Genomic DNA, 27,675 nt, shown 5'->3' on the forward strand with positions numbered 1-27,675 from the left:
AGTGATTAGAAAAATATTCAAATAAAATGTTTTCTTTTATATAAATAGTTGCTATTTTCTTGCATAAATGCAGCTGAAAACAGTTTTAAACTTCAAAATAGGTTTGTATCTTCAAAATAATACGTTAACTGGGAGGTGTTTTGACTTTGCTGAGTGAGAGATTCCTTGCAGGATGTTAGTGATAATACTATACAATTGTTTGCTTGCACCTTGAACACGTTGTTCAGGAAGTACTTTGAATTGTAATTGAGGTTGGAAATATTTCTTAAATAAACTTTGAACTCAGAATGAAATGAATAATGGAAAATGCAGGACAATAACTTTGAAGACAGCTCTGAATAATATAATGTTTTACTATTGCTAAAATGTATTACTATGATTGTGAAAAATATTCCTTCATCTTCAACAAGAATTGCCATGGTGCTGGATTGCGGAAGCATACTAGAATGAGTACTGAGTCTGAAAATTGTAGCTCTTGAAGACTTCCGGAGGAAGAAATGGTGGATTGAAGGTAACTCCATGAAAAGCGGAGCCAATGATCATGGCGAAAAATGAAGAGTCAGTGAAATCGATTGCCTCCTTGAACCTCTCCAGAGAAAGAGAGGATGGGAGATCACCCATGGGTGCTTCAGACAATTGCTACTCCTAAGGAGGCTGCAAAACTGGTGGGTTTTCAGCACTGAGAGATGAGGGAATAGTCATCTTGCTTAAACTGCAGTAAGATACCAAGTTCATATAGTTCCTTTTCTAATCACTTTTGGAAATTGCTTATTAGCTACTTTTCAGCTATTAGAAACTTTGGATTTACAAATCAGAAAATACAAGGTGAGTCTGCCTTCAATTCTTAATGAAAGAAACATATGACTACAGTCTTAGGAGCTGAATTTAAAAAAATAAACAACAAAAGGTTGATTAAAATGTTGGTTTTAGAACACTACAAGTGGATTAAAGATCCAGATAAATTTGAAATAAAATGTTGGAATTAATTATAAAAATCCTTGCTATGGAAAAATGCTTTTGTTTTGATTCTTTTTTTTAAAAAACAAAGTTTTAAAAATTGTACACTAAAGTTTCAAGTAAAGAAGAAGAACACATACATGTGATGATTGGTTATGGAATGGCACAAAATATTCTAATGCTGCAACTATTGAAGAATACTTTGAAAACCAGAGTCAGAAATTAATAGATACTGTCAATAGCAATATTTCCCTCTATGGCTAGATTTTATATAAAAGGCATTATGGAAGAAGGACATATGTTACTAACAAGACAAAGACTGAGTTGAAAGTGGACTTATTTTACAGATTATAAGTTACAAAGTTGACATGAAAAAAAGATGTTACACTGGACTTACTGTATAAAAGAAATTGGCTGGTATTTTAATAATTAAAAGTTCATACAAACAATAAACCAAGAGAAGGACTTGGACAATCTTTCTTACAAAAGAGACTTTAAAAATTTTGAAGAATCTTGGGAGAAGGGACAAAGAAATGAAATTTAGTTCTAGATCATTATTTGAATGGACTAAAGATTAAGATTGATAGAAGTAAAATGAAGGAATATAAAATTGATATTTCTGGTAATCCTTAATGGTCTTTTACTGATACTTGGGAGTCTCTTTATATATTACTTTTATTTTACTTCACTATGTTTTTACTTTTATCTCTTTTTCTTTTTTCTAGTCTTTATTTCTTTTCTGATTTTTCTCTTTTCTCTTCTCTTCTTTCTTTCTACTTTCACATCTTTTGGTTTGTATTATCTTGTATTATTCTAATTATAATATTTAATAAAATTATTTTTAATAAAAGAAAATTATAGCTCTCTAGTTATTGTCTCACACAACAGCAAAGAATATGGTTGATAGTAACATTGTAGAGATGATTGTCAAATACCTATGAAACTCTCAAAAGATGTTAGTTTCCAGAAAGGAAGAAAGGAACAAATCCATAGCCTATAGATCAGTGGTGACGAACTTATGGCACGGGTGCCAGAGGCAGCACTCAGAGCCCTCTCTGTGGGCATGCATGCCATCGCCCCAGTCCTAGGCCTTCAGCTAGGTTTTATAAAACCTTTTCACTTTAGGCTTCCGCCGTGTGCAAAAAAAAAAAAAGGTTGAATCAATCAGTCAATTTCAACTTCTCACAGGGAAAAAAAAGATCTTGCAAAGTTGGAATTGATTGATTGAACTTTTTAGTCCCATCCAGTCTGCCGTTACCACTGCAGCCATGCCCACCCAATGGGCCACACCCACCTAATTGGCCACACCCACCCGGCCCCCGATGATGCATAAGTGGGTTTTGGGTTGCAGTTTGGGCACTCGGTCTCTAAAAGGTTCGCCATCACTGCTATAGATAATCGCCAAACAAATTTTAAACTGTGTTCATTTGTTCCAAAGATCTTGCTGTTAAAATTTCACAGCAAAGGAAATTAGAATCTGATTTTCCATCATGTTATTTTAACTTTAAGAATATATGTAATGCCATGTAATGCCCCTTTCCAAATAGGAAAAATTTGAGATGAATATTCTGCCTTTTCCTGCACTGATGCCATCATATAACTGACATGCCTTTCTTTAATCTTTGACTGCCAAAAATAAAATAGAAAATCAGCTATAAAATGCTATCTGTTGCAAAATGTAGTAATACCTTCTATAATACATAAAACATATATATTTAAACATGGAAGATTCTTTCCACTAGGTATGCTCTGTTTTACTGGAATTCAAGCTTTTGTTGAAATGCTTGTTTTTCTATATTCCCTTTTTAGCTTATGATGGCTTCTGTTTATACTTCAAATAAAACAATCAGAGTTTGTCCTTTCCTCAATGGAGATGTTCAAAACCCAGAAGCCAGAACTAATAACACATGGATTAGTCCCAATCTGCCTAGCAGATGCACTTGGAAACCAGGAAAATCCATCTCAGAGTCACCTCATAGCTATATGCCTCAGTAAGTAGCAACTTAGAGTAATCCCTGCTTTAAAACTGTATCTCAAACAGGAAACAACGATTCCTTTGGCTCATCAGCAATATGATCTATTAAGAATTTGCTTCTGATAGAAGAGAGTGCAATACCCTAAATTTCCCTATCTTCTAACACAAATTCTGAAATGAGGACCATAGACAGCTATGACCTGTTCCAGTTTTCAGCATTAGCTTCAGCATATTCCAGGAAATTTCTGCAACTTTTTGTTATTTTCATATGTTGAATAGAGTGATCAACCCTTGTTAAATTAATGGCATTGGATTTTGAACTTTTTTGGCAACAGCTTAGAAACAATCAAAACGAAACTTTAAATGCATGTTTAATTTAAAGTACTAATTGAGGAGTATTTAACTGCATATTTGAAAGAGCATGCACCGATGTTGAAATGGAATGAATGATGAGTACAAGCCTTTGATAGAGGCATATGTCAGAAATAGGTTACCAATTCTGTTCCAAAACAGATCTGTCAGTAAAGGTTCAGATTAGTGAATACCTTTATGTTCTGCTCACTCTGACTTGTGCAGTGCTGGAAATGATCTTGCATTTACAAATCCTCTGCATAAGATTCCTGCAGAACTGGGTGATGGAATCAAATGCCCCTTGCATAGAGGAGAGCAGGGGTCATATCCATTTAAATGTGAAGCTAGTTGGACCTCAGCCCCTCACATGAACTTTCGGTGCTTAAAGTGGTTCACAACTTACTAGTGTAGTTAAGAAAATAATATTTTAATGGAAGATAACCTTTATGGGTCTTCTGTATTGCTAATATTAACAACACCTGCCATATTAGCATTGATCTGAATCATGACAGGCTATAATCTGAGCCCAGGGTTGCTATGTAATCGAAGAATGGAGAATGCCTCGTACACAAAGCTTTGTACAAAGTTTTCCCCCTTTCCCAAGTCTTTATAGAGCCTGCAAGCTGGAAGAAAACATGCTGGCCATTTTTATTAGTATAATAACTAATCAGAGGGAAGTTTTTCTACTCTTTAAAAAAAAGTGAATTTTTGATCAGCAGATTCATGGGTTCTGTAGGGAGGGGGATCAAAAAAAGTCAGGATAGCGCCCACAACCATATGATCAAACCCACTCTTCCTTAAATCTGTCAAGAACCACATAAAAATATTTCAGTCACATAGTAGTGGCCACCTTAACTTTTCTTCCCGTCAAATAGACACACTGCTGTTTTGTTTTCTTTTTTTAAAAAAATCTGCCTTCAGAAATGCCCTATTTGGGAATACTAGGTGGTCTTTCCAAGGGATGCCCTTCTGAAGAATTAAACTTTATTATGTTATTGGGGGACACATGGAATATAATATAAAAACAGTCTGATGAACTAGTACACAAAAGATTTTGATTTTTCTCACTATCATTCCTCGTGTTCACTGTTAAAAATAAATCAAAGCCAGGCTTTCCTTTTGTACATCGATCATTATTGGAGTCATAATGCATTTCAGGATTATTTTGGTTTTATTCTTTTTCCTTGTGCAGGCAAAAAGAACCAAAGATTTTGTCAAATGTCTTAGAGAAAATTGGACGCACTCCTCTGATCCGTGTCAACAAGATTTCAAAAGCTTATGGTCTCAAGTGTGAACTTTGTGAGTATTTCTTTGCCAAAGTCATCTGAAATGGTGTTGAATTTAGGATAGGACTCAAAAGGAAAAGTTTTCATTCCAGTGTATAGATTGGGCTGTACAATGGATTTTACAGCTGACACCCACCAGAGTGATATATTGCTAATGCATCATTGGTTGTGGGCTAGTAATTCTATTGCCCAATTTCTAAGAAGCATTCATTTTGTCTGATAACTCGTTGATTAGAAACATCCCCTTCCTGTAATTTACCTAGTAAATCTATATCATTTTGAACTAAACTATACATTATGTAGGTCAGCCCCAATTCAATTACCTGATAAACTGATTTTTACTCAGAGGGGCGCTAAAAGGGACAAGAATTTAATACTTTCCTTCTATTATTTCTCTCCTACTTCAATGCTATTTGTCTTATAGGGAAAACAAAATCATATTTTTCACAGAAAGAAATCAACATCCAAGTTTATCAGACAACCACACATGCACATTAAAGTTACAATAAAGCCTGCAAATGGTCTGACAGTGAAAAATGGAAGGCTTTATTTGCATTGGACATTTCTTTTTAATACTGAGGGTGATCGGAAACAGCATCTCTTTCAATATTGGTTAATAATATTGGTATATTATTATTAAGGAATAACAACAAAAATATCAAAGGTTGCCCTCTGTGTATGTATTTTTGTTTCTGGCCAAAAGACCCAAATAATAATAATAAGGTGCAGATATAATCTAAAATTTGGCATTAGATAAAACAGTTTAACAGATAAAATAAATAGATAAATATAACATTTAAAATTAAAAGATATTGATGTGTTAGTCACAAACCTGTTTTTTTATTGCTTTGGTTAAAAATTTGACTGTTGCCACTGTAATTTTGGAATTTTCTCTGCAAGTAGAATTTTAACATATTGAGAAACATCTCTTCCTGGTCTGATTGCCCCCTCTAGTGAAGCCCTGTCTGAAGATAGATCGCTCAGATAACTGAATACACTTCTGTCTTTCAAGCACAGCGTCTCCCAGAGGAGAGATATATGAAGAGTAGCCAAAGGAGATGGCTAATTCTTTTTCCCTAAAAACCATTGGTCTTTTTAAAATTCAAGCAAGATCTTAAGGAGAAGGCAAATAAGAAAGAAGAGTGGGAACAGCTATTCATTTATAGTCCCAAATCAAAGCTTGACTTTCAGGAAAAAACACAAGCATTGCATAAATATTATTCTTTATTTTCTGAGTGTTATTTAAGGCTCATTTGTGGGCTCTGATATTTATTTTCTCTGTGGGAGATTGGTTATCTTGTGTTTGGTAGCCTGCAACAGAGTCGCCTCAATTATTAGCAAAGCCATCCATCTTGGGATCTGCTAATCAGGTAGATTAGATCTGTAGAGTTTTTGGTGTTCTCTGAGTTTGCTTGTTTGCTTGCAGACATTATATGATTAGGTAGTATCATCAGTGCTGGTGAGCAATGTGTTTACTCCCTTTTACATACAGTTGCCCAGGGGGTGTGGGGTTTTTTCCTTGGCAGCTTGCTGATTAAGGTACTTGTGAGGTGGAGGTTCATCCTCTGAGCTTGTGGGTTGGGTATTATTTTCTGTTTGATTGTTTGTCTGATATTAATCCATGCTTATCTGATTTTGGCTGCTGGAAAGGATGTTTTCTGATCCTCCTCAGCTTTTTTTATTCTCTCTTTTTTTTCCTCCTTGGCATTTTTTATTCTCTCTTTTGAAGGGTGTGTAATTGTGATTTATCTCTATGTATCTATTGATGGCTGATTTGTCTGAATGCCAAGATTCCAGGAATTCCCTAGCTTTTTTGTATTTAACTTGGTCTGGGATGTTCATACTTTCCCAGTTCAAATTATGTTGAGTCTGTCCATGTGTTGTGAAATTAGTATTGCAGGATAAAGAAAACTACTTCCCAGTAAACACCAGCCCAATACAAAAACTGCATAACCTGATGAACCCACCCACTTAAGCCAAGACCAATGTGCTAAATGTCTAATATACAAAATGCTGGAATATAATTTCAGTAGTAAGTTTGGTTAAAAGTGATTCCTGTTTCTATCTTTAAAATCATTTCACCAATATTATAATTGTTTTTGGGGAATTTTGGCAAGGATAACAGAGATTTTTGTTTCCAAATTCAAATTTGTTCTTGTTTTGAAATTCCAGTGGCCAAGTGTGAATACTTCAATGCTGGAGGGAGTGTAAAAGATCGAATCACTTTAAGGATGATAGAGGATGCAGAAAAAGCTGGTATCATAAAACCAGGAGATACACTCATTGAACCTACATCAGGAAATACAGGTATAAAATATGAGTAAGGTAGAGTAGGTTTTTTTTAAACTAGCCTCAGTGTCAAAAAAAAAAAAAAAGGTTGCTATCCATTTCACAGCTTGGCATTTTTCAGATATTTAGGATTCATAATATTGCTTGGCAGTTTTGAGAGTTACAGTGCTTAACATATCTAAAGAGCCCAAGGCTGAAAGAGCTGATTTAGATCAAATGCAGCAGCATACATATGTACATATATACTTATTGCACAGTTCCCTTTTAGGGGAAGTTGGCATGATGGAAAGTGCAGAAAAAAGTAACACTCTTCACTATAAATTTCCATAAATTTCTATCCTTGCAAACCATCTAAACCAGTGGTTCTCAACCTTTCTAATGCCGCGACCCCATAATACAGTTCCCCATGTTGTGGTGATCCCCAACCACTTATACATCACCGGGTGCCAGGGGCGTGGCCAAAGAAAAGGGGGGAAAATGGCAGACAGCCTTGTTTGGCGACCCCCGTGAAATGGTCGTTCGACCCCAAATGGGGTCCCGACCCACAGGTTGAGAACCACTGATCTAAACACCAATTCATGCACTTCATTTTTTTCTTTGAACATTTTGAAAATCTCATCAGCTTCATTCAGTCATGACTTGCCCTGTCTTTCTTTTATTCTTGATTTGACTACTCTTCCTTCATATATTTTATTTTATAATTTGATCTTCATTTTTTTCCCTATAAACTGCTACTTCAATACGGTTTTCTTGTACTGGTTACTTTCTCTTGTATCTGGTCCACATTTTTCATCACTCATTCCTTCTTAATCTTCAGTATTTCTTCCTGCTTTGTCATACATTTTTAAGTCACCTCATTCTCACCATGCACAACTTTTATGCTTCTAACATACATAACAAAATGAGGATAAAAACTTGCTTTTATATGCAACCATTTTTTTTTGCATTTTTTATAAATATTTCTTGCAACAGGACCACAAAATTCATTACCTTTGTCCCAGCATTTCAATGTCTTAACCTTTCTCCAATTATTTTTAAAAACTTTAGTAAACAATCTTCCAAGGCATTCAACTTCATTCACCTACTTCATTTTTGATATTTGCATAATTTGCAGCCATTGTCCTCATTTTCCCCTATAAAAAAATAACTACCTTGATCTTCAATACATTAATCAAATACATCTTCTTTTCACATTATATAATCTAACATTTATTACAAATCCTTCAGATTCCCAGTTGACAACAAATCATTGTCTACATATAAGATACTAAGAACCCCATTTTCAAGGGCTATAGGACATCATTAGTGTGGGAATCATATCTATTTCTGATGGTCTATTATTCCTGAAGGCAGGTGCCAGGATAGAAGGCATACTTTCTGGATCCTGATTAGTGGCATTGTTTAATTGACAAGACCTGCAACTTGCCATCTCTGACAGATCTTACTAGATGAGCAGAAACCATGAGAAATAGATGCTTCCTCAAATAACCTGGCCGTATCACATAAAGGGCTATATAGATGATAAGCAACACCTTGGTTTGTACCCAGAAGGTCACACCGTTGTTTGTGGAGCAGTGATATTATATGGATACATGAAGGCATGCCTAGTACTGTCCAATGCTGCCGTATTCTGGAACAGCTGTAGCTTCTACGCTGTCTTCTAGGGCATCTCCATGTAGAAAACATTGCAATAATCCAATCATGAGATGACTAGGGCATGAGTCACAACTTGAAAGACCTTCCAGTCTAGGAACTGATGCAACTGAGACACCAGATGAAGCTGTGAAAAGACACTTTAATCACAGCTGCCACCTATTCTTTGGGAAGGAGCTGTGAGTCTAAGATATGGGTCTTCAAATGTGGCCCTTTTATGACTTGTGGACTTCAACTCCCAGAATTCCTCAGCCAGCATGCCTGACGTCCACAAGTCATAAAAGGGCCAGGTTTGAAGACCCCTGGTTTAAGAAGACTTCCAATACCAGTGCTTAATGTCATAAAGGCAACCAAAGATCAGTTTTACTCAATGCATTATCATACTATTTTATCCAAGCTAGACTCTTTAAATTAATTATTGTCTTACATGTCAACATACTTTTGACTTCCTACCAACTAGGAAGTACTTACAGCATACTCAGCCTACAAATATAGCAGCTATTTTTATAGATGCTTTGAAGAACATGATGAAGAAACTACAAATTGCAGGAAAGTTATTTCTCATAGTAATTTTGTAGGTTTGTTTCATCTCTTGCATGAACAGCTACTGTTAAATTTTTAAATATTGCTTCCTTATCACCTATTCCCTGCAGTATTGAAATACTGCTACATGGAGTCATAAAATGAGCTTAAAATTTGCACATTTTTAACCTAAAACACAAATCAGTACTGTGTGTTTTCAATCCTGCAGGAAACCGAACCAATCTACCTTATCCTCTTTATTTTAGCATATATGGGGGGGGGGGAGCTGAAGAAAAGATACCACATCCTTTTAGAAAACTCAGTGAGACAGATCTTTCCATCATTTTAAGCTAGGACTTAGAAAGATTATTATGGCAGCTATTGCAAGCTGTTCCAGTCTCCTTGGTTTCAGAATCCTGTATATTTATCAGTAGATAAATTGATTTATGCATTATATCTCATAAGCAACCTCAGCCTTCCATCCTTCCAAGGTTGGTAAAATGAGGACTCAGATTGTTATGGGCAATGTGCTGATATTTGTAAACCACTCAGTATATAAGTCTAAGTGATATTGCTCTTCCTAAATATTTACATGTGTATGTAAGAGTACCAATCTAATCATATAAATGCTACCCTTGGCAGAAATGAATTTGCTTATGTATAATATGATGTTACTCATTTTTAATCTAAAAATATTAAAAGATCTGGAGATTTTTAAGAAGAGATCTGGAGGCTTTTAAGATGAGATTGGACAACCATCTGAAAAGGTATAGGGTTTCCTGCTTGAGCTAGGGGTTGGTCCAAGGTCCCTTCCAACTCTGTCATTCTGTTATTCCATTATCTTCAACTGAACATGCAGGAGCATTCATCCTCCCCCATTTTTGAAAGTGAAAATTTGAGAGCTGTTCCATTTAGGAGAGAGAATTTGGGGGTTTAATTAACTTGTAGCTATAATTTCTACTTGCCTTATTTCTTATTCTTTTCACTGCCAGGAATTGGATTGGCTCTCGTAGCTGCAATGAAGGGTTATCGCTGTGTCATTGTCATGCCAGAGAAAATGAGTATGGAAAAGGTGAGAGCCCCTCTAAGTGGCTCAGCAGAAACATAACCATAGTCTAATCGTTTTTCTTTTCTTCACTCTCCTCCCATTAGCACAAAGCCTGTCTCCTGGGCAACTGAATTCATGAAGTGGAGATAATCTGTTAACCTCATAGAACTAGAATTTTCATCATTCTTCTTGTGGGAAGCTACAGCCATTACATAAGAGCAACTTATTTTCTTTATTCCCATGGGGGGTGAGGAGAGGTGAAAAGGTTTGAGGGCTCCAGGATGTGTTGTAACTCAAACAAGTTAGTCCATCTCTGGTTGATGAACTCTGCCCTGGAAATAAGCATTGATTGGCTTATGGTGTTGCCTGCATATTTTTAGAATTCCAGAGGCAGCAGAAGTTAAGGTCACAGGTTACTTTGTCAGAGATTGGGGAATGGAAATAATGTGGTTTGGAAATACCTATTAGTTGGGAATCATTTGAATAGCTGATAAGAATCCATCAATGAATGACTAGAGGTAAGTAATAGCTTGCTAGGAATTATGGGGTTTGTCTTAAAACATATAAAGGGTACCTGATTTGAAACAGTGACAATAAACTATAGGGCCTTAATTTTAGTAATGTACTTTTGTGAAAGAAGCATTGTCCACTTAGTTGTGCATATGCATGGCATATACAGGTAGTCCTCAACTAACAATCACAACTGAGCCCCAAAATTATGTTGCTAAATGAAACATTTGTGAAGTGAATTTTGCCACATTCTACGACCTTTCTTGCCACAGTTGTTATGGGAATCATTGCAGTTGTTAAATTAATAACATTGTTGTTAAGTGAATCTTTGCTTGTCAGAAGATCACAAAAGCTGATCACATGACCCCAGGACACTGCAACTGTCATAAATATGAACCAGTCATCAAGCATCCAAATTTTGATCATGCAACCAAGGGGATGCTGCAAATTTTATATGTGTGAAAAATGGTCATAAGTCACTTTTTTCAGTGCTGTTGTAACTTTGAACGGTCACTAAATAAACTTGTAAGTTGAGGGCTACCTCTATATCAGAACTGGGCAACGTTTTGTGCTCCTCAGAGCTCTCAATTTTGTACCATCAGCAGTGTAATATGCATGTTAGTTTTTTCTTTATTTCAGTCACAGAATCAATACTATGTACACATTCCTTTGTGTGGACTGATCTGCAACTGTTTTCCTGTACACTCTTCCCTGGGAAATATCCCACCAAGTGTAGTGAGTCTTAGCTCAGATGAAATAGGCAATAAACTGGCATAAATTTGTATTTTCTGGCTTTTAATGGCCACAGCTAATGCAGTATTGCAGTACTATTATTAAGTATTATTATTAAGCGATACTGTGTGTTCCACTTCTTTTTAATTTACTTTTTTTTCCTGAGCCACCCAGAATCAGTTGGATTTGGATTGTATCAAAATTGAATAAATAAATATTTTGTGAGATATGCTACTTGGTTTGTTTATATAAAGCATTTATATATTTATCTCAATTTAGATGAAATAATACAGGACAGAAAATGAATGCAATTTCTGGTTTCTACATCATTGTTCTAGGTTGATGTTCTGAGAGCACTTGGGGCTGAAATAGTAAGAACTCCCTGTGCCAAGTTTGATGATCCAGAATCCAATGTTCGTGTTGCTTGGAAACTGAAAAATGAAATTCCAAACTCACATATTTTAGATCAGGTATAGATTCCTACTTCTGGTTTAGAATGGATCGATGTATTCTGAATTATTTTCCATCCAGTTGCTTTACTCAACCTGGGATACAAAACTATCTGTATAGTATTAATTTGGAGAAAGCTAACCTTCTCCAGAGATCTTATGAAAGGAGGCAAGAAGGGGCATAAAAGATTCTGAGCCTAAAATTAGGGCAGAACTACAAACTTTCTAACCTTCAGCACCAAACAAACCTGTCGTGGCCCCTACCCTAATTACATGAACATGGATTTCTAATTACCTTTCTCATCTGGAAGGCAAAAATAAAGGCAGGATATACCAAGGAAAGTGACAGTCTTCCAGTCTCCTCTTCGGTATCTGAGTGGTTTAAAGCAGTGGTTCTTAACCTGGGCGATATTGCCCTCTAGGGGGCGATTTCATTTTTCAGGGGGGCAATGGAACGAAAAGGGGCGACATGGGGGTGAAGGAACGAAAAGAGGGCATTATGGGGGCGATGGAGCGAGAAGTTTTGGGGACACTTTTGAGATTTTTTCGTACAGTGAATAGCTGTATATCTGTCATACAAAAACATCAGATGATCGCTATTAGTGGATTGAATTGTGTTTTCAAATGTTCCTCCAGCTAGCTTCAGTACAGAATGTCATATATATGTGAATACATATTGCTTATCTTCATGCGCATTGCGCAGCAGCCTCTACCCATACAGTGGCGCGCCATTGGCCAGAATATGGGAGATATGGGAAAAAGACTGGAAATAAATTATTTGCATCGGTATGTCCTGATGACAATTTTAAAGAAAACAAAAAAAGGGTTTGCATAAATTGAAAAATTATTTCCTATGTTGTGATTGAGAGGTTATGTTGGGGGAGGAGGGCGATGACAACTTCCTCATTGGCTCAAGGGGGCGATTTGTTCAAAAAGGTTAAGAACCACTGGTTTAAAGCACAGGACTCCAACCTTGGCAACTTTAAGATTTGTGGACTTCAGTTCCCAGCATTCCTCAGCCAGCCAATTCTGGGAGTTGAAGTCCACAAGTCTTAAATCCGCCAAGGTTGGAGACCCCTGCTTTCAAGAACTGTCTACTGCATGGCCAACTTACTTACCCTGTACCATGTGCAGCCAACACAGAAAGGCATATCTATTAATTGAAGGGAGCGATGGTTGTATTTTTCATGCCGTGTGAGCAAACCATTCAGATATTCTCCATCAGATTACTAGGAAGCAAGGCGTATCATCATATTCACCCCAAAGCTTATAAAATTAACTAACTGTATATACTGATTAAACACACATCTCTATATTATGGTTGTTTAACATAAAACGAAGAAGAGTTTGGGGAGGCAAAAGAAAAACAAAAAGAGAAAACAATTATTTAAACTGAAACTTTTCTATGATAATGAAAAGAAAGCAACAGTTGATTATCTGCTGGTAGGTGACCATTGCAGAAAAAGAGGAACCAGGTGGCATGCTGGTTTCTTGGCTGAGTTGACAGCATGGACAATGCTGCTTTTTGGTCTGCAACCAGAGTTCTTTTAGGTATTTTATTACGTTTATGTAGCAGCAACAAATATTAAAATATACTATTATTACCCTAGTCAAAACCTCTTGAGTCTCACTGTGTTGATCCAGCTGAACCATTTTCCACACCATTTTCAAATGCAACATTGCATGTAACACATTATAGTCTTTTGTATCATATTTCACTAGAGCCTGGATAACCATTCAATATATCTTCAATAGCAGGTAAAACATAACTTTAAAAATAAAGTTTTATTTATTTATAAAGAAAGTATACTTGTGTAATCAGTGCTTTTTTGTAAAAAAAAAAAAAAAGTGCCGGAACTCACACGTTATACAACACACCTTGCCTACCCTACAAGGTGCCATCCCAAAAAGGTGCCGGAACTCCATTCTGGGCGTTCTATGACAAAAAAAAGCCCTGTGTGTAATAGCAATACTTCTCTATTATGATAGTTTTAGAGATATATGGCTTGATACCCCATATACACTATCATTCCACTAATTTGAGCATTGGATGTTTTTCTTTTGTCTCTCTTTCTTTCCCATAATAGTATCGAAATGCAAGTAATCCATTGGCACACTATGATACCACAGCTGAAGAGATCTTGGAGCAGTGTGATGGTATGATTAATAACCCTTTGATTAATAACCCTTTAATGTGGACATTTCCTCTTCTTTTGAATAAAACGAAAACATAGTCTACCCAATTTATTAGAAATGTTGATTGTGAGTTGCCATTTCTCACTGCTGATTTTCTTCTACCACATCAGGATTTCACTTGGGTGTGAATGTGCCAACCATTAGATACAATCTACAGTTTTACGATTATTACAATAAAATATATGAGGGATGTGTATCTGTACTTCCAAGTCCTCTGACTCTGCTTGTTTATTTGAAGCCCACACTTTCCAAATAGCAATTAAGTAATCATTTCTAGAGTAAATAAACACTAAAATATTAGCCATCCTCTATTACTTGGTAACAGGCAATGTAAAAAGCTTTTCTCAAAATGTATTAAGAATTACTGTACTGTCACTATGAGAAACACAGCAGTCACATATTCTGGCTGCTGTGAAGATTTAGCTGAAAGGCCACTAAATTTAAAGACTCCTTCAGGGTTGAGCTTGATCTTGACATGATTGCACAGACATTCCCATATACAGTGGTACCTCGATACCCATCAAGCGTAATGAGTACCAAAAATGATGAGTACCGAACAATTTTTTCCCATAAAGCTTATGCTTATGCATTGACTACCAAACAAACAATGACTGCCAGGACAAAATGTTTGCATCAAATTATATTGAGTACCAAATTCTATGAGTTTCAAAGCAGTTGAGTACCAAGGCACCACTGTATTATATTAACTTTGGCAATAATACAAAAGTGACCTTCCGTTGTATTCTTCTGTGATGTTACAACAATTTGTTGCTCTTATTTGTTTCTCAGCCTGGCTTTTAATCCAGGATTCCAGTGGCCTCTCATCTTAGTATTAACAGGATTTATTTATATTCTTTTACAAATTTATATAGCTGTCCATCTCACAAAAAAAAACTACTCCAGGTGGCAGAGATATTGTCATACCTTCCAAGATGAGCCAAAGTCAGCCTTGTGCTGCTACCTGCTGGATATGAAAGATAGATGCATGTCATTAAAAATAGATGTTAAGTGCAATCCCAGAAAACTGGAGTAAATCACTTATAACTAATAGTGATTAAATGATTGAACTTATATATATTAGTATGAATGTCACTCTTTCAATATAGTTGCACGCTTTTTGTTTGATTGTTTTATTTTTTCTTAAATACAGGAAAAATTGATATGTTTGTGGCTGGAGCTGGCACAGGTGGTACTATCACTGGTGTTGCCAGAAAGTTGAAGGAGAAATGTCCTGCATGCAAAGTACGTGGGTCTGGCTTTGCTATTTCAATCAGGATCAGTTATGTGGTTCCTTGAGAATCAGTCCCCAACTGGGCCTTGGGAGCTGCTTCCATTTTGAAGTTCTTGTGGTGCATTTTCTGGGATATTGCTGGGAATGATAATAGTGGTTAGCTTCCCAATAGTCATGTGCCAGGTGGGCCATCACTAACATAGGTGGGCTATGTCAAAGGTCTAGTTTAATGAAGAGAAGGATGATGGGTGACATGATAACAGTGTTCCAATATCTCAGGGGTTGCCACGAAGAAGAGGGAGTCAAGTTATTCTCTAAAGCACCTGAAGGCAAGACAAGAAGCAACGGATGGAAACTAATCAAGGAGAGAAGCAGCCTAGAAATAAGGAGAAATTTCCTGACAGAACAATTAATCAGTGGAACAATCTGCCTCCAGAAGTTGTGAATGCTTCAACACTGGAAGTTTTAAAGAAAAGACTAGACAACCATTTGTCTGAAATTGTATAGGGTTCCCTATCTAAGCAGGGGGTTGGACTAGAAGACCTCCAAGGTCCCTTCCAACTCTGTTATTCTATTCTGTTCTGTTCTAGTGTGATCTTCTGAAAAGCAAATCAATGGGGAAGCAAGAGTCACTTAACAAGCATGTTACAAAGTTAACAACTGCATTGATCCATTTAACTGTAGCAAGAAAAGTCATAAAATGGGGCAAACTATCTTGTTTAGCAACAGAAATTTTTCAGCTTAGTTGTGGTCATAGGTTGAGGACTATTTGTATAGGTTCCATATGATTCCAGGGATTTACCTCCAATGAAAGTTATCCCTGTAGAAACTCCCCTAACTTCCTAGCACTTCTACATTATTATAAAAAACAATCGACTGAAGAAATTAAAGGTATTAAACAGTTTGTCTTCCTTCACAGATTGTTGGAGTAGATCCCGATGGTTCCATTGTTGCTTTGCCCAGCTCATTAAATGTAGTCTCAGCCAAGGATACAACAATGGAAGTGGAAGGGATTGGTCATGACTTTATCCCAACTGTCCTTGATAGATCCGTAAGTCCCAAGGTGACAAATGTCACCAGACATAGGAATGAAATGTGTGATGCTAAGAATAAGCAGCTTCAGGATCCAAATAAGATTCATTTAAAATCATTTGCTAATGTTGATATATTTATACATCTACACAGGACCAATCTACAGATCTATATTATATATGAATGTACTGTATATCCTCAAACATGTTTACACTCACACTCACTCCCTTTGTCAAGCAAGAACATCAGGTGAAAGCTGACAGACTCATCAAAAGTTTTCATGCGAAACACCCCAACAAACCGAAAAATAATCCTTAACAATCCTAAGCATGCTTTTGTTTACATTACAGGATCTGTCCTTTTTGTAAGAGGGGCCGGATGTCAATGCTGCTAACATTGGATGTTCTTGCTTGGCAATATATGAAGATGCAGACATTTTCTATTTAACCTGTGTATTACTTTTAGAGTTAAAATTAGATGGTACTGGAAGGGAGGGGGGAAGAATGTGCTTGGAGACTGGTTAGCCATAACAATATCTCAGTAGAGTATTCTTCAAGGTTAGTTGTAATAAGAGGAGATAACAGGAGGGAAAATTCACACTTCAAACTAATTGGAGAATGTGATTAATGACTGTTAAATGAAGGAGTGAGTTATGCTTTGTTACTGTGAGTCTGGGGGAGGAGAATTCAGATTTTGGCTTCTCTATGTACCTGCCGAAGCTATGTTGCAAATTAAAGATTCTTTAAGGTAAACAATGCCTAAAGTTCTTTGAAGAGCTTCTTCTTTCGGAACCATGACACCCTTCTTGTTTAAAGGTCAAGTTCCGTTCCAATGACCAAGTCATTAAATGAAATGATTGCTAAGTGAACAAGTGACTGACATGCTGTGAAGATCACTGTTTGCTTCCATTTCATTTGGATAAAGTTCTCGTACAGCTACACCAACATTACTTTCACTCCAGTGTGTGTTGTTGTTAGGCACACAGAATTCGGTTATAAAAGCACACATTGGTTGGAAAATGATTTTTTTCAAAAACATTTATTACTGCAATATTTACAAATGGTCACTAATTGAGGTAGTCCCTAAATGGGTGTGTATATGTGTTCATTCATTCATTCATTCATTTATTCATTGTTTTGGAAGCTGCTAATTCAAAATTTGTGGATGATGTTGAGGAAGAGGAGGATACAAAATACATTATATTCCTTGCCTTTATTAGAACAAAATTGAAACACATGTACATTAAGAAAAAAAAGTTATATAAAAGGCATTCCATATAGTTGTTCAGATGGATAATTTAAAAAATTAGAAATATGTGGAAATGAAGAAAATTAAATATAAGGCTGACCTTCTTTTTGCAGAAAAAGCATGTGTTTGATTTCTGCCTATCATCCCAAGAATTTCCCAGCACCAGCTATATAGGGCAAGTCAAGGAATTATGGTCTTGATCCTAAGCCAGATGAAAACCTCATGTCAGCTGTAACCAAAATATTTTTCACCTTCTGAAATATTCTGTCACTTGTTTTTTTTTACTATGCAACACTCTATGATGCATTTGTCGCAAAAGTGGGTGAAAAGATTTGCCCATCATTATTGAAAATTGCTGAAATCCAAAATTTTTCCTTTTGTATTCTTGGTAGGTAATAGATCAATGGTGCAAAAGCAATGATAAAGAATCCTTCCTTATGGCTCGTAGATTAATTAGAGAGGAGGGCTTGCTTTGTGGTGAGTATTGCATAGTGATAAATATATAAAAAAATAATTTAGCTCCTAAGCTAAAAAGTAAATCAAATTTTAAAAATATAAGGACCACATAGTTCTTATATTGATGGAATAATTATGTAGGTATTAATTGTTTATTCCCTGGGGCAGGGGAGAGTGGGACACAACTCATAGCAGACAATTGTGGAGATGTCCAGGCCCAGGACCATGTAGGATTTTATAGGTGACAACCCAAATTTTGGACTTCATCTGGAAGCTAACTGGCAGGCAATGCAACCCCCATAATAATGAAGATGTGTGTGAACAAAATCAATGTGTCCATAACTTCTGCAAGTTGTACCAGTGAAAATTTCTGAATAATTACTGTCAGCCCATGTTGAATGATTTGCAAAAATCCAGCCATGAGGCGACAAAGGCATGAGCGACATGACAAAGCCTACTTTTTAGAAATGGATGCCATACAAGATGCAGTTGTGCAAAGTTCCTCTTAAAACCTCGAATTGTTACTTCACTTTATAGAGTAGGCTTATATATTGAATGTTTTGCATCTCAGGAGTCTGTCCTTTATCTGTATACCATAGAGAAAAATAATTTAGACATTACATTAAAAAGGAATGAATACTGACAAGGCTAACTCCTTAACTGAGCCGTGGTGACACAATGGTTAGAATGCAGTATTGCAGGCTAACTCTGCTCACTGCCAGCAGTTTGATCCTGAGCAGCTCAAGGTTGACTCAGTCTTCCATCCTTCCGAGGTGGGTAAAATGAAGACCCAGATTGTTTGGGGAAATATGCTGAATCTGTAAACTGCTTAGAGAGGACTGTAAAGCACAATGAAGTAGTATGTAAGTCTACATGCTATTGCTATTAGCTTATAGTAATGCCCATCATTTTTACAAACTTTTGATTAAAATATGTACTAGATATGAAAACTGTTTATTATTTTCTTAATCAGGGAAGTTTTTAAATGGACTCACATCCAAACCAGAACTGAGTCCCACAATATTAGGATTCAAACAATTCTGCTTATTCTAGCCTAGGAAAGAGATTCAGCATCCACAAATCTCCATTGCTGGATTCTTAGATCAATATAACAATATCATGTCAGAATAGAAAAAGTCCTTACTCAATGCAGTACCACCCATCATGCTCGTTTGCTGTTAAAACATGGTTAAACAGGCAAGGCTACATTTGTGGAATTCAGTTTACTGATGTAAAATCAAGATTGCTTTGACAAGGTTCTAAATACTGCAGGTATAACAATGAGTAAGTGTCAATATTTTAAAAAATGGAAATTTTAAAAGGCCCAGGTTCACATTCCTTTATTCTCTTTATGTTCAGTGTTTTGCTATTACTTTTCCTTGTTTTCTTTTCCTTGTTGAGTAATGTGTGTATCCTCTGGCTTCTATAATAGGAGGCAGTGCAGGCAGTGCAATGTCTGCAGCTGTGAAAGCTGCCAAGCAACTAAAAGAAGGTCAGCGTTGTGTTGTCCTCTTACCTGACTCTGTGAGGAACTACATGTAAGAGAATGGCTTTTCATTGCTTTATAACACATTCATTTCTATGTGAAAGGGATTGCCCACATTAACTAAACTGCCTGCCAAAAGAATGCCTAAAGATCCTTCCCTTGCTGAATTCCGCCCTCTTTTTGAAACCTCTGAGAAAAGAGATTGGATCCTTTCCTTCCTTTCTTCAAATTGCCCCATGACTCTCTATGCATGGAGAAAGGGATTGCCCCTCTCTCTTTGTACAGAGAGGCATGAAGGGATCCAATTGCACTACGCAGGATGTGGATTTTCTGGGGGAGGAATAGACCTCTGCTTGGCCTTAAGGAGAGGATTCCTTTTAATTTCAAGGAGACCTTAGAGAAAGGTGTGATATTAGCAGTTATTTCTGATTCTAAAATATGAAAAAAGCCACTGATACCAAGGATTCTATGTCATCAAGAGGTTATGGATAGATTGGATTTGTTGGTAGATCTCTAGGATTTGCAGTAAAGTTTTCTAATTCCTAATAGTATTACTAATAGCAAATGTACCGAAAATTTTGCATTAAAATATCTGATTTATAGTATTTCAGAGGTTGGTTTGTAACTGTAACAATGATGTCTCAGTAAAGGCGGTATTTGACTTCATTCTCCCTCTTTTCTTGACAAATACTGTTTGTAGCTGAGTCATATTAAACAAAACCAACCCAAAACACTCACTGATGACTCACACCTTATGAACAGAACAGAATAGAATAGAATAGAATAGAATAACTTTATTGTCACTTTGAATGTACACTAATCAGCATACATTAAAATGAAATTTTGTTTCATACAGTTCTCAAAGGGTCACCACCTCCAATATACACTATATAAATATGACAAAAATAAAAAATAAATACAGAACTATGCATATACCCACATATATTATATGACACAGAGAAACAACCCAGGCTAGTTCAGATTATGTACACATGTGCATGGAAAGAAAAATGAACCTTGCAAATTTACTAGACGGATGGCATTGGGAACAAAGCTAGAAATACTTTGAAACTTCCTCCCAGAGGGGAGCAACAGATCGTAAAGTGAATGTGTGGGGTCTCTAACAATGCTTTGAGCTCTAAGCACATAGCACTTATAAGCAGCATTCCGAATACGAGGAAGTGAGCTTCCTATGATTTTCCCAGCTGTCCTTACCACCTTCTGTATGGACTTTCTATCTGAGGCACTGCTGCCACCAAACCAGACAGTGATGCAGTTTGTTAAAATGCTCTCAATCGTGCTTCTGTAAAAAGTGGCCAGGAATGATGTGTGGAGAGACCAATTCAGATTGTTAGTGATTGTTAGTTATCTGCACCCCCAGATACTATTGACTACCTCTACAGCTCCATCCTTGATACTGAGTGGAGTATGACTATGCCGGCTCTTTCTAAAATCTACAATGTTGTTTTATCAACATTCAGAACCAGGTTACTTTTATTGCACCTTCACCTCTTCCCTATAAGTATCTTCATTGTCATCCCAGATAAGACCCACCACTACTGTGTCATCTGCATACTTCACAATATGATTCATAGCAGATTTGGCACAGCAGTCATGGGCCGTCACAACACCCTCACTTGACACACCCACACCTGAAGCCTTATAAACAGAACACTGACATTGACATCCCCTAAACTCTGCTGACGATGTTACCTAGCCTGTAATGAAATGTTCGGAAACCAACCCACAAGCTCGGAGAACGAATCTTCACCCCCAAAACACTGTGTTATTGGCTAAAGCCACCCAGAGTTATTTTGAAGATGGATAGCTATGTAAGTATTTTAAATAAATAAATAAAACAGAAAAATAGTGTTTGTTCAAGTCAAATGCATTAAATCCAGAAGTGCTCTCTTACTAGGAGAAAAAATAAAATAATACATAAAGCAAGTAACTCTCTCCTGCCTTTGCATCACATCCCCAATTAGCTGACTGTTTATTTAGTAAATGTATTTATTTATAAAATTTATTGGCTGCCCATCTTACCACAGGTTAACCCTGGGCAGCTTATAATATCAAAGTTAAAGTTGCCTAACAATAAGGCCAGCTTTTATTTTATACATGTTTTCAACTTTACCACCAACTTCTTAATAAATCATTCCACAGTTGCCTCCAAAAATGCATTCTACCTTGTTCCCTCCCACCCCAACAATAGCTAATTTACTGGTTGGAACCTAATTTTAAAGAGTATTGTAGTTTAAAGATTTTAAATGAAGTTATATAAATTGGTTCAGTAATAGATGCAGAGTATCAGCAAGGAAGCATCAAAACAGCCAAGATGACAAATATGATGTTAAATGTAAGCTGGGCTCCCTTTGTAGCAGTGTTGACATCATACATGTGTACAAAAGGAGCAGGGCTTAGATTGTGATGCCAGGTTCTTGTTTTGATCCCCTGAATTAGGACACCTCTAGGCTTAACACAGCACCTTCATTCTTTTTTTATTGTTTCCAGGTCTAAGTTTTTGAATGACAAATGGATGGCCCAGAATGGATTTCTAAAAGATGTTCAGGAACATTATCCTTGGTAAGTTCAATGCACTTGTCCTGTTTTCCCAGCACCATCACCCAATACAGGGCTATATCAAATGATTTTTATTCTCAGCACAGTGGAAATCCAATTGACCTTCCCAGTCCTTCAGTGCTCATTCTGTTCCAATGAGGAGATGGCCTCTACCAACAGAATGACTTAATTAAATATAATCCTTAGAAAAAAATAAACTGAAAAGGAAGAAATCAAATAGTGAATCATAAAGATGTATTATTTGACTGTCTTTTATAATGCAGTATAATGGATTAAGTAATAGAGAGGAGATTTCAACTGAATGTTATATTTTAAAAAATCCCCTTCTGTATTGAAACCAATTACACAGAGAGGTGCTAAGCATTGGGATGTGTTTAAGGAGAAGCTAGAGACAGCAGCCTGTCAAATATACTTTAATGTATATTTTTGCACAGAGCAGAAGATTAGATTTGATAGCTTAAATGTCCCCTTCCAAATTTCTTTTCTATTTAAATGATTTCCATTCTTAGAAGCAATACAGATACGAAATTTCTTTTCGTATCTGTATTGCTTCTAAGAATGAAAATCATTTAAATACAGTTAATTTATGAGGACCTCTTCTAGTTTGGGCAATTTTTATGAAATCTGCTGCCATTATTTAGGAGGAGTGGCATCCAGGCTACACTGATAGTTGTGATTTTTTCCTATTTGCATTGCGATTCCTGTTTTTTGTGTGTGACTTGCCTTGTATACTTGTAGTAAACTATGTGGGTTTATAGGTGTGTTTGTGTGTTTTAATTAACTATAGTTACAATGATGAATGTTTTATATTACTTCTTATAAAGAGGCACACTTTGAAAAGAAAAACAGGAGTTATCTTTACAGGAAATGGTATGCTAGCTAAGAACAAATATTTTATCTTATTTCTAAATTAATTAAACAAATCCCTTACAACTATCTCAGTCTTCTTTCTTTAAGCTGTGTACATAGAACGATATTCAGGGCAGATCAGAACAGATTCTGACTGCAGAGGAGTAACAATATATGCTACTCTTTTTTGTCTGATAGGTGGTGGAATATTAAAGTCCAGAAGATGAATCTTTCTGCTCCTCTGATTCTTCTCTCCGATGTGAGCTGTCAAAAAGCAGTCGAAATCCTACAAGAAAAGTCATGCAGTCAAGCACCGGTCGTGGCAGAATCAGGGTAACTTTCTTTTTAGCACGGGCCTGGAGTGCAACTGCTGTTGGGAGGGGTGGTCCTTTGTTTTGCCAAGGATCCATTTTAAAACTTATTTTAGAACTTTATGGAGCAAAATAACTATTACATCTTGAAGAAGATCAATGTAATCGTTTAACAACTTCTGGGGAAGCAAACGTTTTTTAAAAAGTACCCCCAACTGCTAATAGCACAATGTTTGGGGGCAGTGGGCTACCAACGGGCGCTATGAGTTATCCATTTCTGCTTTGTTTCAGCAGTTACTTCCCTTTGAGATAATATTTCATAATATTTTATGACCTAAAGCAGTAAAGGATTGTCCATTATTCCCTTAATTAAGAGGAACCTTAAACAGATGCTAGACTCAATATGGACTCAGTCCCTGCACATGGAGGATTTGGTAGGATTCCATTTTGTCTCTTTCCATGTCTGAATGAAAAAAAAATGTTTGTTTTCTTGAAAGCGTCATCTTGGGAATTGTAAGTATTACCAACATCCTCTCCTCGATCCTGGCAGGAGATGCACAGTTCTTAGACCCAGTCATAAAAGTCACTTATCAACAATTTTCAAAGGTATTTATCTTTACTTTGTTGAAAAATTCATAATGCATCATCCATAAAATGAACAGAATAAAAAAGAGGCAGAAATTATGGATATATTTTGAGAGCCAAAGAGGTTACGTGAGAGAAAGGGCTTTACCATAAGTAATATGATATACCACTAAGTTGTAAAAAAAAATGGATTCAGTTTGTGGCCTTCATCTTGTGCTTATGGGGCCTTGCTTACCAAATATGTTAACCTCAGGATTTGTTGAGTTCTACCTTTTCACACGCTCAAGTCACACCTCTGGTTATATACTGCAGCAGATTACCTGAGCTCACCATTTTTAAAATAGGCGATGATGCAGGTTTTTGTTCCTGTAGCTGTTAAATCCTGTCAGTTTACAGAAAAAAAGGTTTTGGTGTTCAAGTATTATGTAACTTAAGAGTGAACCAAAGGATTACAAAACATTGCTGTAAATTGCAAGGGAGACAAGGCCAAGGGGAAGGGAAGATTACTTTCTGGACGTGAAAAAAGACTTTCACACATCTTATTCCTTTACTTGATGGATTTTTAAGATGGTTCATAGTGACATGGAAGTATTATAAATACAGAGTACCGTACACACAGTTTTAAAAATGCTTTTATTAACTGAATACAAAAAAGAACAAATAGAAAAACACATAAGGTATGAAGAAACAAACAAAACTCTAAAATATAAGCTTGAGTAAGCATGTGCAAATATAGTTGAAGTACATGTGTTTAGGGATACAGAGGACACACATGAGCATGTAGGATGTGAATTAGATTTCAAGACAGGATCTTTCCTTGATTTTGAGAATTTCATCACTAGAACTTTATATAAATTGGGTTCTTTGTGCTATTTGCACCATTTTCCTCCTTTCTCAGGAAAGTAGGGAAACAATAGGCGTTGCTGCTGCTGCAAAATGACTCTGAATAAGCACAAATTGCCCATGTAGGATTTAGTTTATAGGACAAAACGTGGGAGGAATTTCAAATGATGAACTTGATCTTGGGCTCCTAGTAACCATTTGATTCACTTGATTATTTGGGATACACAGATTAATCTGGATGACACCCTGGGAAAGCTTTCACATGTCCTGGAAAATGAACAATTTGCTGTTATAGTGCATGAAGTGGAGCAATGTAAGTACCAAGGAAGGGAGTTTATATGGCATTGAAGATTTTCAGTCAGTATTCTGCTTTCATTCTCACATCACCATCACTTCAGCAAGAACATGCCCCAATAACCATTTTTATATGGTATGTCTTTACAGTGTTGATCTTGTCTCATCTCCAGGCCATATCTAAAGCACCTTAAGACTGCCTTTAGCTCTTTCATGTTTGAATTATCATTTTCTTTCTCCTCTTGGCACAGTTTGGGCTAAGGATACGATGTAGCAAGCTTCACTGCTGGTGTGGTGAACAATATAGTCAAGTACGGGATCTTCTTGGTATTGACTGGCCATTTTATGCTACCGTACCCAGATTCTAGAACTATCCTTCACGGTTACTTTGGCTTGGATTGCAAGAAAGAAACCAGACTCCTGACTTTCCTTAGAGCCTCTGCCTATTGACCAGGGCTTTCTGAAGTCCCTGTCTTGTGGACCTCTTTAGGTTTAAACATAGGTTTAATGTTTTTTGTGGGGGGGGGGGAAGTGGGAGTCATCTGAATTTCCACAGCCCAGATAGATAGCCCTATAATAATCACTGTAATAGTCACCTTAACAGTAAAGTCTGTCCCTAATAGCCAGTGACTTGGAGATGAGGGAAGAAATTGAGCCTTCCATTCAAAACCTTTTGTGTTTTTTGGTGCACAAAAAGGTATGATAAGCTCTAGGGTTCTCCCTTCCCCCGCCCCTATCTGGCAGGAAAGGGTGAGGTCTGAGAGACTATGTGGTATCAATGAGACATGTTCATCTGCATGTTTTAAGTCAGAAGTTAATATACCATTGGGTGCTTTCTTTCATTCTTATTTGGAAATACATTCCTCTTTCTTTTCCAGACAATGCAAAGGGGTCCTCCTTGATGAAACAGATGGTATTTGGTGTGGCCACAGCTGTTGATCTGCTCAGCTTTATCACACCAAAGAACAAACCTCAAGATCTAAATGCATCATTCACATCTGTTTATGAAAGAACTTTTCCTGAATCAGGAAAAAATAACTGAAGATGTTTAACTTAACGGTTTACAATATGGCAGGGCCATCTGCAGTGGAAAAAATGATGGCTGTGATAGGCTGTGATAAGGTGACACACATAAACTCCAAGAGGAGTTTCAATCGCCCCAATATGATTGCCATCTTGATTTCTTTACTGTATCCTGCTGAAACCCTTGCAATTTGGGAAGCTTTTTATATTAATGTGTCTAGTAGTTCTTGGTTTACTTGATGTCATTCTGAATAACAATTCTGGCAATAATCTGAGATTAAGATGATCTGAGAATAATTTTTAACAAGCTGGTATTCCCAGACAATTTCAAAATAAGGTTCTTGGAGCTAACAGTTTGCTAAATGAATCCCCCAAGGAGGTCTTGTTGTTGTGATTTCTTTTGACATTTTCATTTGTATGTTAACTTTGATTGATAAATGCATTTCAAAATCTGCTGGCAGAAGAATAAAGTGAAAGTAACTGAATGACATCCAGAACATTGACAAAGAAGGGGGCCTGAAGTGAATGATTCTGATGGGCAGTAAGGTGAAGATGTGTCAGATTTTTTTGCTCCAGAGGAAAAAAAAAATCTTACCCATGTGGGGTGACTATAGGTTGTATCTGTTAATACTGATAAATGCAAATTTAATCTCCCACATTTTTCAGTAAGAAAGGTTTCTAGATTGGGAAAATTATATACATTTCCTCTTGATTTCAGTAGACTGGCAGCAATGCAACTGAGGATCGGATTTGAGGAAATTTGAGAGCCTTTTTACAGAATCAGAATATAAACACTTTTGGCATTAACTTCTCTATTTAAATTCTCATTTTAATCACGGAAACAAATCATTGCATGCAGAATACAGGTAGTCCTTGATTTATGACCACAATTGAGCCCAAATTTTCTGTTGCTAAGCAAATCAGTTGTCAAGTGATTTTTTTCTCCCCATTTTATTATCCTCCCTACCACTGTTATTAGGTGAATTACTACAATTTTAAATTAATAACATGGTTGCTAAGTGAATCTGGTTTCCCCATTGACTTTGCTTGTCAGAAGATCGCAATAGCTGATTATATGATCCCAGGACCCTGCAACCATCATAAATACATTCCTGTGCCAAGCATCTGAATTTTGATCACATGACATGGGGGGGGGAATGCTGCAATGGTTGTGTGAAAAATGGTCATAAGGTACAGTTTTCTTTCTTTTTTTTAATAAAGTTTTTATTGAGTACAAAGAAAAAAAAGGATTAAAAACATTGAACATGGTAAATCGTCTTTGACTGACATCTCAGTCCATATTATACATTAATTACATATAATATATCTATATACAACTATACATTTCTGGTCTCTATCTCAACTTATCTCTTTACTGTGACCTCCACTTTTTTTCCCTCCATCTATAAAATTTATTCCATATTCGATAAAATTCTGTTTCTTCCTGATTTTTTAATCTTTTAGTTATCCTATCTAGTTCTGCGCCAATACATAATTTTCTTTATTAGTGCTTCCCCACTTGATACTTCCATTGCTTTCCACTTTTGAGCAAATAATATCCTTGCCGCTGTAACCACATGGATAGTTAAATATGTGTCCTCTTTATTTACATTTTTCTCTAGTATTATAAGGTACATTTTTCAATGCTATTGTAACAGTCTTCGAACGGTCACTAAACAAGTGGTTGTTAGGACTAGCTGCAATGCATTCCTATTTAACCCTACATAATTTTATGAAAAGAGGACAAATGGTGTAAAAAAGTGAGCCTT

The 27,675-nt window shown here is 36.4% G+C and overlaps 1 protein-coding gene across 2 annotated transcripts; it reads left to right on the forward strand.

Annotated features, from left to right (window-relative positions):
• The first annotated feature begins 379 nt into the window (after nucleotides 1–379).
• On the forward strand, nucleotides 380–26,984 carry LOC120319243 (cystathionine beta-synthase-like). 2 transcript variants are annotated; one of them, XM_039367897.1, is made up of 16 exons: nucleotides 380–665; nucleotides 2,767–2,948; nucleotides 4,476–4,582; nucleotides 6,742–6,876; nucleotides 10,026–10,105; nucleotides 11,662–11,793; nucleotides 13,860–13,929; nucleotides 15,119–15,210; nucleotides 16,119–16,250; nucleotides 17,872–17,956; nucleotides 19,368–19,473; nucleotides 21,933–22,004; nucleotides 23,049–23,183; nucleotides 23,659–23,767; nucleotides 24,818–24,902; nucleotides 25,762–26,984. In XM_039367897.1, the coding sequence occupies exons 1-16, from the start codon at nucleotides 606–608 to the stop codon at nucleotides 25,923–25,925; spliced, it is 1,746 nt and encodes a 581-aa protein (XP_039223831.1). In that variant the 5' UTR covers nucleotides 380–605; the 3' UTR covers nucleotides 25,926–26,984. The 2 variants fall into 2 exon arrangements, with proteins under 2 accessions (XP_039223831.1, XP_039223837.1); XM_039367903.1 differs by lacking the exon at nucleotides 380–665 and adding an exon at nucleotides 733–825.
• Nucleotides 26,985–27,675: the final 691 nt, after the last annotated feature.

This window comes from Crotalus tigris, unplaced genomic scaffold (genome assembly GCF_016545835.1).
Source record: "Crotalus tigris isolate CLP2741 ecotype Arizona unplaced genomic scaffold, ASM1654583v1 scf7180000017601.7605149639:7615979, whole genome shotgun sequence".
NCBI classification, from domain to species: domain Eukaryota; kingdom Metazoa; phylum Chordata; class Lepidosauria; order Squamata; family Viperidae; genus Crotalus; species Crotalus tigris.